Source organism: Podarcis melisellensis (genome assembly GCF_964234715.1).
Source record: "Podarcis melisellensis genome assembly, chromosome: 6".
Taxonomy (NCBI): domain Eukaryota; kingdom Metazoa; phylum Chordata; class Lepidosauria; order Squamata; family Lacertidae; genus Podarcis; species Podarcis melisellensis.
In genome coordinates this window covers 83,034,525-83,045,167 of record NC_138538.1, presented here as the reverse complement: position 1 = coordinate 83,045,167, position 10,643 = coordinate 83,034,525, and the positions used below count along the sequence as shown (strand labels likewise).

Genomic DNA, 10,643 nt, shown 5'->3' with positions numbered 1-10,643 from the left:
AAAATAGTGCCACTTGCTCCTGAGGCCATATCTTCCAGTTGTAATTCCTCAGTTTCTCCCTCCCCTGATTGTAGCAGGGAGGCCGCTTCTGCCTCAGGAGGCAAAGTAGTAGGCAAAGCAGGCACAGATGATCTACGCTGTGAGACTGTCGGTAAAGTTAACGTTGTTTGTCTGGTTCTTCCCCTTTTTCTTGTTCCACTCATTCCAAAGTTATCTAAAAGCCAAGGTCAAACTGAATTGTTCCCATGAGAAAATAAGAGCCCAGATGGTAACACTCAAACAGGAGGCCGGGAAAGAGAAAGTAAAACAAAGTCACTGCTGTAAATCCAAAAATCCTCTAGGTGGAGCTTAGAATGTCTTTGGGGAGGAAGTCCAATCCAATTAAAATTAGTAAGTCTGAATTGATCTCCAAAGATCTTCACAAAGATAAGTTTTAGCAGAGTTAAAACTTAAAGCCAAACATTGTTTCCAAAAGTGCTTAGACCACAAGTGTTTCAAAGTAACAAATTCAAACTCAGTATGTTCCAAAGTTCAGATTCAAAGTATCCAAAGCTTGCAGGCTGACTGCTCAGTTACTCAGGCAGCTCCAGTACCTGGGTTTCTTACTTTTATTTGTAATCCAATAGATCAACAGAAGACAGGTACCCTTGTCTCAATGAAGGTCCAAAAAACAGCCACTTAAAGTCTTTAAATCGGCCAGAAACAACAGTTTAAATAGATGCCAGATCAGTCAATGCAAGAAATTACTCTTTGTCTCCACTCCTCCTGCTCTTTACTTTCAAGTTCAGTGTCAGCGGAAGACGGACTTCCTGTTTTTCGTCACTCCGCTTTCAGCCAAATTCACAATTTTTAGAGGCTTTAGAAGTATAGTGTCCAAATTACTCACGGGTTGTTGCTTTCCAAAGTTAGCAGTTTCAAGAAGAAAGGTCAGCGCTCACCGGCAACAGCGACGCGGCTTCGCTCCGTTGATCGCGCAACGACCCACAGCGCCGCTACCCCCTCCGCGGTCCGGAGCCCCTTACGGGGTCCCTTCGTCGTTTTAGGGGCTGCTTTTGGCGCCCGCCGGGTCTCAGGACCACAGGCTTCTGCTGCCTGTGGTTTTTCTGGATGGGTCCCCGCTTCGCCGTAGCGGGCGACCCGTTTCAACGGAGCTACCCTCTCCCGTTCAGGAGCTGGCAGCCATTGCCGTTCGCGCCGCCTCCGGAAGTCTGCTGATATAAATAAAAGCTGTGTAATTGTGAATAAGTTCTTTGGGGTCGTACCTAGGATTTCTGCTCTGCAGGCTCATAATTCAGCCAAAGTCAAGTACATTTAAATCCCATCGATATCACTGGGAGAGCGGAAAACACATGTTTAGCTACACGTTTAGTTCTCTGGCAATTGAATCAATGGATTTCACTTTGCTCCAACACAACAACACTCCATCCAACAACTGATCTTAAATAATCTTTTTCCCTTTTCTTTTTTTACAAAAGTCCTCATATTGTGATATGTTTCTTGCCACCTGCTCCATTCAGCTTAAAGAGACCTGCTACCATCCAGTTTAACCACAACCATAAACTTTTTGAAAGACCTTCTTAAACAAAACCAGACAAATAACTGTGCACGTCATCTCAGAGTGAAAAAAGGAAGTTCCTCAGCTTGTGGTAACAGCCTATGACATACAGATTATTTTATTTTTTTGCTCAAAGCAGCTTGCGTGTCAATATATAAGTCTGTCTGCAGTTGGTGAGTTCAAATCTGCTAAGGACTACAACAGTAGACAGAAGCCAAGAAAGATGCCTTGGGTGTTCCTGTGGCAAACCAGTTCAAGTGAAATGAAAGAAAAAAGCCAAGGGGTTGGAGAAGGCAAGGATCACAAAAAAAGGAGCAAGGCTTTGTAAGTACAACAGCACTTCTGAAATGCATTTTTAAAACTGAACATTTAACTATGGAGAAGGTTCAATTGGAATTAGCATTAGTTACTTAAAAGTACTTCCAGTCAGATGTTTTTTGAGGGATCAATGCAGTGGCGTAGCGTGGGTTGTCAGCACCCGGGGCAAGGCAAGTAATTTGTGCCCCCTAACCCATGGATTTGCGCCCCCTAACCCATGGATTTGCACCCCCTAACCCGTGGATTTGCGCCCCCTAACCCTAACTCCCAGATGTTGCGCCCGGTACAGCCAGGCCCCCCTGCACCCCCCATGCTACGCCACTTGATCAATGCTCCTTTGTAAGTTTTGGGTTTTTTTACAGCACCCACATGATATAATTGTCATCCAAAAACCAGCCTATATCCCCCCCCCCATTTAATCTAGATTTTATCCTTTATCGGATGAACTGAAAAACCTGCAGCCAATTACTGGTTTACAACATTCAGCACCTATCTGGAGCCATGAACATGCATGGGATTAGGTTGCAAATTCAGTGGAAAGCTTCAGCATGTGGTTATTTTAAGTCCCTTGTGCTGAAATCAAGGGAGCCACGGAATCGTGCCTAAATTCAGGCAAACTGATATGTGAGAATTTTAGTAGGTTTTCATGTGCAGCTGTTTCTGTGCATGGATGCATGTAAAAGGAGCACCCTCTCTCAACATCTCATCATACTGAGAGTCATGATTGCTCAAGAAATAATCCAGGAGAGGCAGACAACATCCATTTCAGTCTACTGACCTCCTGCAATTGATATGCTTCATGTTTTTCCCCCTATGCACAATAAATTACCGGATATTTTTATCATCACTTTCAGGGGTGTGGAACTGAAGAACTACTTTTTGTCTATTGTGCCACACATAGAATCACTTGACATCAAATATTCCACCTCCAAAGATGTAATGTAAGTATTAAGTAATATTTGCTATGCAGTCACTATATGATAATGTAGTTCCTTTTCACAGACGATTGCTTCTCACCTTGATCCAGGTCTGCATGCAGAGCACATGCATCTGAATTCAAATGCACATGTGCTTTGGCTGTTCTTCTTATTATTAACCCACCCTTCACCCTAAGGCCCCAGCACGGGCTTACAAAATCAAAACACAATATTACAATCAGTTTAAACCAGCTTGCACTCACAGAAATATTGCAACACACAACTGGGCAGTGCTGCAGTTAGAAAAAATTAGACTCTGCACCCAGAGTGGCTGGGGTACAATTATTATTATTATTATTATTTCTAATGTAGCATCATGTCAGGCTTCGGGGAATCAGTTCTCCCTCCCACGGGGGCAACCCAGATTCAGAGAAACAATAAGAGTTCTTACCAAGCAATTTATTCAATAATTCACAGAGAGAACAATGAAGGAATGCAGCCTTCCCTAATAATGGTGTTGCTCCAAGTAAAGTCCCACTCTCTATGTCCCCCTTATTCGACATCACTCCTGCGTCGGTTGATCTGAGCTTCCTGTTTCTGAGCTCTCTGTTTCAATACCCTCAATGCCCACCTGGTCTTGGGAGAGTGGGGGTCAGGAATGCTTTCCAAGGACACAGAGTCTGTCAACTGTCTCTCCCCTGTTGCCTCTTCTTCCTGCTGTTCCTCTTCCAGTATTTCCCAGCTTTTGCCCTCTAAACTATTCCCTTCTGCAAACCACTGTTCTAAATCTATACTGTCCTCCTGTTCTCAGGAAGGTTCAAGGGAGAGGGGGGCGACTCCCATCATCCCTCCTCAGTCCAGCCCCTTGACACAGCAGCTCTTTAACTGCTAATGTGCATCTATTTAGAAATGTGGTACAGCAGCCTTGTTCTGTGTCGGGTGCCCTCCAGCTCATCTTGCTGAGCCCAGCCATTGACAGCCCTTCCCTGAAGGTACCTCTGTCACTTGGCCCCATTGAACTGGCCAGCCACATCTTTTGATGCAAAGGGAGGGTGGGCAGGAACTAGAAACGCTCGGTGGTTGAGACCAGATGCTCAGAAAGCTGCCCCCATAATGAGTCAGATACTCCATGGACAAAACTTTAGACTAATCTTCCAGTTAGTGCCATCACTTTTTCCCCTCTGAGACAGGGAAACATCTGTGTCTCTGCTTCAGAGCCCATCATGCAGCTATTAGAAGCACAGGAAACTCATCCCACACCCCTTCTAACTTATTGAACCTGAACCCATAGGGATGCTGTGGCCAGTCAAAACAGGGGATCTTCTTTCACTACCTAAAATCCCAGCAGAGTGGCCTAGGAGTAATCCTGAGAGTATCGCGTGGTTCAAAATATATTCATTCTGAATCTTCCAATTTCAGTTTTGTGGTGGGTTCTTTCCTACAGTGTGAAATTTCTAAAAGTGCTACTTAGCAGTTGAAGGCTATCCATTCATCTAAGGCAAGACAGAAGTGGAAATCCACCTCTACAGATAAGACAGCAGAGCGTTTCAGAGCCCAGTCAGACAAGATAGCTAACAGAATTATCATATTGACTCAATATCCTGTCAATGAATCAAAGGTTTCTCTTATTCTCTTAATGGATATGGGACTAGAATGGTATGAAGTGAAGGTCTTGAACAAATAAAGTCTCAAATGTCAGTCCCTACTCAATTATGAAACTCAAAGAATTAGGTGAATAAGTTAAGAAGCATAGCTCAGGTGGTAAAGCACAGATCACAGGCTCAATTCCAAGAAGAACAAAATGTTGAGGGCGCCCATCACCCCCAACTGCCTCTGCACACACTCCCCCCCTCACACTTCTGTGGAGCTCACCTTTCTTCATCACACACAGCTGGGCACAGGCGTCCCCTTACTCCCCACCCACTCGCCTTTCAGCCCCCACCCACCCGAAAGAGGTTTTTGCCCACTTGCATGCCCACACTTGCCACCTGCTCAACTCACCTGCCTGTCTGCCTGCCTACCTACCTCTCCTCAGCTGCCCTGGCTCAGACACACTCAGAAATGGCACTGAAAGCAGGGGAAAGAGGGTGGCACCTAGCTGGGGTGCCTAACTGGAGGTACCAATTTGCAGGAAATGGGGAGGGATTTGGCTCCCCCAAATATTTTATTGGGTGGGGGAAATGGACCAGGACCCCATAGAGCTGGCACATCTATAATTTTCAGGGAAACTTAGGGTTAAACTAGACAAGACATTGGGGAGTTGTGATCAGTTCTCCCATCTCTCCAAGCTGAAAAGTACAACACACACAAGTCTCCAACAACAAACAACACTGGCCTAGCTCAAGATCTCCGTCAAGTATGTGGTTTCTTGCACTCAAAACCATGTCTGTTTTCCTTTCAGGCTTCCTGCAGAAGAGGTTACAAAGTGGTCACAATCCTTAGAAAAGCTTCTGGCAACCCAGTGTAAGCATTTTATCATTATAACAGTTTTATGTGTTGTGAGTATATAATATTGAAAGGAAGATCAGCAAAGCAGAATTGCCACTTTCAGAAAATATGACTCAGTTAGGTAATATCCTCTAGGGTGGCCATGTGCTCTTATTCGGGACATTAAAGTCCTTACATGCCCTGGGCCCCACAGATAATAAAGAGTGCTTTCTTCCATATGTTCCATCCCATTCTATAAGATCTGCAGATCCAGACTTCACCTATGTCCCTTGGGATACTGGTTTTTCATACCCATCCATCCCGTCCATATTTAATGTGTGTTCATACTCTGGAAATATACTCCAGTCTACTGGAGTTGAATATCAATTCTGACCTTTTTGAAAAGCCACATTCCATACTGTTCCAGAAGATCAGATTTGGGGAGGGCAGGTGTCTTGTGAGAAGAGAGTGTGGGACCTGGTGAGTCCTTTGCCTGAGCCAGTCTGCAGTGGTGTGGTGACCATCCTTCATCTCTCCTCTCCTCTCCTCTCCGCTCCTCTCTCCCGCCTCTCTCTCTCTCTCTCTCTCTGCCATTTCCTCCCCGCCCTCTCCACTTCTCCACTTTTTCCTTCCTGCCCAATGGGCTGCTGATCTGATCTGATCATTTGCAACGGGCTTTTGAAATGAGTCCAAGGCCACATAAAATTTAATAATTCCACTAGCACCCAGTATACAATGTGCAAGAACAATTTGATCCCTGCAAGGGGGGGCACACGTGAGCCCATGCATGAATGGGTTTTTCCATTTGGGGTATCCCAAGCCTGTTAATAATAGGAGTAAGTGGCTACCCAAATATAATTTCATGCCTAAACATGTTTGAACCATTAGGGTTGCTGTAGCATTGCAGTTGGAGTTTGTTCAACATTCATTCAGACCTGTTCCATCATCTAGGATAGCAAACCAAACAGCATCTGCACATCATGTTTTGCAAGATACACACACACACAAACAAACACAAAACCCTTTTTAACAGCCTTCCCTTGCCCCAAGATGCAAGCCCTTCATCACCTTTACTCTTTACAAAGAGGTGACCCCTATATCACCTTTTCCAGGAAAGCACATACCTCACCTCCGCTGCTGGCAAATAAAAACAATCTTCTTGGCCCTCCTTGGGAGATCAGCATATCCTATAGGAGAACAAAGGAACAGCAGAGCACAAGACTATATTATAATTCAGAGCTAAGAATTCCATTTTCCCCCATTCTTTGCCTTTGAGTGGATTTAAAGAGGAATGAGCCCGACTGGCAATGGAGATACAAGCTTCAGGCCCAAAGGTGATGGGGAAGGAAATACAGTGGTACCTCGGGTTAAGAACTTAATTCGTTCTGGAGGTTCGTTCTTAACCTGGAACTGTTCTTAACCTGAGGTACCACTTTAGCTAATGGGGCCTCCCGCTGCCACCGCCGCACAATTTCTGTTCTCATCCTGAAGCAAAGTTCTTAACCCGAGGTACTAGGTACTACTGTACTTGTTGCTCCTGGCTTCTTTGTAACAACATGATTTAAAGTTATGCCCTAATAGAAACGGTTTCCCCACCACCACAGCCTGGCTAGAAGGTTAATCAACCTACTATAAAGCATAGTTCCTTGGTTATTTTGTCTTCCCCTTGTGTTAAAATTACGACTAAAGCCACATCTGTATTTTTGTTTATTGCAGGTGGTCAAGATGCTTTCAGAGAATTTCTAAAATCCGAGTTCAGTGATGAAAACATTGAGTTTTGGCTAGCTTGTGAAGACTACAAGAAAACCCAAGCTGATTGTTTACACGGCAAAGCAGAGAAGATTTACAAGGAGTTTGTTCAGAATGATGCTACAAAGCAAGTAAGTTTAAAGCTTGGGTGAAGTTTAAAGGGGAAATGACTAAATGTTTATGGCAGTTTTATTTGAAAGCATCCTGGTGCATTTTATATGTTGGCTATTTCATAGTTTCATGGCTAACCCTTTGAAACTTAAGGTAGTAGGAACTCTGCATGAGGCTATGTATTTTGGACTGGCAGTGCGAATGCCTACAAGTTTTATTTTGGTTGCTATATATCCCATGTACTGATGGGAAAGTAATTAATCTCCTATTAAAATGTGAACTGAACCTTTCTGAAACTACTTTTGCACTTCCTAAAACAATGTGCAAACCAAAATCCTTCCTAATTCACACTTCTCCAAATGTTGTGGCTGATGTCCAGGGAGCATGGTTTTTAAATTCCTAACATTTATTTTTTAAAAAGAAAAATATTGATCTTTTAATGTACGGCGCTGTTCAATGCACAACCAGGCAGCACTACTCCCCAAGGGAAAATCAAAGCACCTAGCAGCAAAACAACTCTGCTAAACACCAAAAATCAAAATGAAAGTCAAGATAACAAAACATTGCAAATTTCTAAAATAAAAGGCAAGTCAAAGCTAAATTCATGTCCAAACAGTCAATAAAATAAATCTATCAAACCCATGGGAATTGATTCAAAGGTCCTCTATCTGGACTTAATGTCTCCATCTTTCATCCCTTTTTGTACAGTGATGGGAGCTGCTTCTCTGTTAGGTGACCCCATAGTCGAATATTGTCTGAATATTCTTTAAACCCCAGGGTGAGGGAGAGATGCAGATCACATGGGCTTTTCTTGCCCAGTCAGTGGTCTGCTCCACACTCTCCCAACTGCTGCATCTTCTTCAGACAACAGAGAATATTCTAATATTACCACATGCTTCAACTCCTCCTAGGGCAGCAAGAAAGAAACCAATGAACTTGGGCTGTACCAAGTTTCCATTTACTGTTTCTATGTGGCACATGTGCTTGCTGTATGAAGTCTGAAAAGAGGCTCTGAAGTTTTATAATGAAAACACAAAGTGGGAAGCTGACCTAAGGGCATTTGTTTAGTAATTAACTGGAAGGGTTGTCAGTGGCGTAGCGTGGGGGGTGCAGGGGGGGCCAGCCGCACCGGGCGCAACATCTGGGGGTTAGGGTTAGGGGGCGCAAATCCACGGGTTAGGGGGTGCAAATTACTTGCCTTGCCCCGGGTGCTGACAACCCACGCTACGCCACTGAGGGTTGTGGTTTTACATTTATAAACCATGTTTTTCTGATAATAATTTGTATTAGTTTTCGATTACAATCCGATAATAGCCTCATTATAACAATACTAATTCATAATACAATTACTATTACCAATCGTTCAAATGCCAAATTATATAATTTAGATAAGGTCCCCTCCACTGGCATGCTAGAATTGATGGTTTTCTTTAGTTCAGCATTCCAAAATCTGATTAATATTAAATGCATTCCAATCATAATAATAATCCCTTATACAACAATTGCAATATTAATAACTTCTATTCATATTGACACATTAAACGATTTATAAAACTACAAGTGAAGCACTCAAACTATATCCTTGTTCTTCCTGTGTGTGGCAATTATTCTGTCTGTGGTGTTTTTCCTGTCCTCGTAAAATATTATGTCTATCTTTTCCCAGTTGTTGCTGTTATCCAGATTTATAAACCATGTTTTGTACTTCATTTATGAAACCTGCATTCAGATGTTACTGAAGTCTAATTTTGCTGTCCCTTAGGTCAACATTGACTTTTACACAAGAAAAGACATCGCCAAGAAGGCTCAAAATCCAACGCCTTCAAGCTTTGATGAGGCCCAGAGGCATGTGTACATACTGATGGAGCGAGACTCTTACCCTCGATTCCTCAAGTCCACATTCTATCGCAACCTGCTAGATAAGGTTGACTGCAACAGTCTCAAGTGAGGATCCACCTGGCAAGAGTCAAGGATGGGCTCTGAATCTTGTCTGATGTTGACATCAGTTTTAAGAGTGGCAGGATAGCAGCGCACAAGATGGAACAGTGGACCAAAGGAGATGTTGGAACTGTCACAAACATGGACTGGTTTGCATGTGCGATGAAGGTGCCTGGATGGTTCTCTCTGAGATGAAGTGGTTGAAAAGAAGAGAAGCCATTTTGCCTTGGCACTACTGGACTAAATACCGCTTCCTGTGTTAGAATTTTCTCCTTCAGGAATGGCACTGCAAGTGAGCCTTGGTGCAGATGTCATTATTGTTAGAATTCCTGCTCCATGATTGCAGTCATGGGATTTATGTCTATCACATGACGGTATAAGGGAAGGACATGTGTTTCCATTCCTGCTCTTACATAAATAGGCCAAGCTCACACAATTCTCATTACTCAACAGTGATCACTTGCAGCTAGATGTATGAACTGACTCCCCTGAAAGGCATTGCCAGTGCAGCATTGCGAATTGATATGAAAATCAACTCTTCCTCTCTCATAGTCCATGCACACCCATGCAAATAACTCTTTGATGCTTTATTCGTGTGTGCACAAGACCTAAAGGAACCAACAGCCCCAGACATAGACTTCAGCATGTGGCAGAATTGAGTGCTATCCTGGCCATCTGCACAGAAAACAGGAATCTGAGAGCAGCCTAAGATAAGCCTGTCTAGTGTATCTGCACAAGCATTTCAGTTTGGGATTTTGAACAATATCCCCTCCTCCTCCCCAGTGCTCTTCTGGGATTCCCCTGACCCTCCCCCCAGAGCCATTTTTGGGGGAGGTGAAGGAGGAGAAAGGGAAAAGCTCCACTGCTCAGGTAGAAGTCCTTTGGTGAATCCTATCAAAAATGTTTTGGAATTGCAAAACCATAATTGCCAAAACAAAAATAAAAAAATGCCTTCGCTGCCCCAAATGTAATCCATCAGATATATAGCGCATTAAGATGTTTGTGGCTTTATGACATTGAGTGCACTGTATGTTGTTGCTTGAATCCCAATAGATTGGAATCCCATTTCCTGTGGATATAAGCTAGAGTGAGCATAACTTATATTTTAGTAGTTGCTAACATGAGATAGTCATATTTAATTTATTGTAAATGAATGGCAAGTGACCACTAATTTAAAACTATATAACAAGCCTACCTCACAGGGTTGTTGTGAGGAAAACATGGGAGAGAAGACGTGGAAAATAAATCCTATTTGGTTTTTTAAAAAAAAATGGGAAGAGAAACGTGTACTCCATGGAGGAAAGGAGAGAAATAAATGTAGCAAATCAATAAAGGTAAAGGTACCCCTGCCCATACGGGCCAGTCGTGTCTGACTCTAGGGTTGTGCGCCCATCTCACTTAAGCGGCCGGGGGCCAGCGCTGTCCGCAGACACTTCCAGGTCATGTGGCCAGCGTGACGAAGCAGCATCTGGCGAGCCAGCACCAGCGCCGCACATGGAAACACCGTTTATCTTCCCGCTATAAAGCAGTCCCTATTTATCTACTTGCACTTAGAGGTGCTTTCAAACTGCTAGGTTGGCAGGAGCTGGGACCGAACGATGGGAGCTCACCCCGCTGTGGGGATTCGAACC

At 43.7% G+C, this 10,643-nt stretch overlaps 1 protein-coding gene across 1 annotated transcript; it reads left to right on the top strand.

Annotated features, from left to right (window-relative positions):
• Positions 1 to 1,723: 1,723 nt before the first annotated feature.
• On the top strand, positions 1,724 to 10,283 carry RGS1 (regulator of G protein signaling 1). Its single transcript, XM_081914965.1, has 5 exons — positions 1,724 to 1,879; positions 2,728 to 2,814; positions 5,192 to 5,253; positions 6,934 to 7,097; positions 8,837 to 10,283. Exons 1-5 carry the CDS (start codon positions 1,779 to 1,781, stop codon positions 9,020 to 9,022), a joined length of 600 nt encoding a protein of 199 aa, XP_081771091.1. The 5' UTR covers positions 1,724 to 1,778; the 3' UTR covers positions 9,023 to 10,283.
• Positions 10,284 to 10,643: the final 360 nt, after the last annotated feature.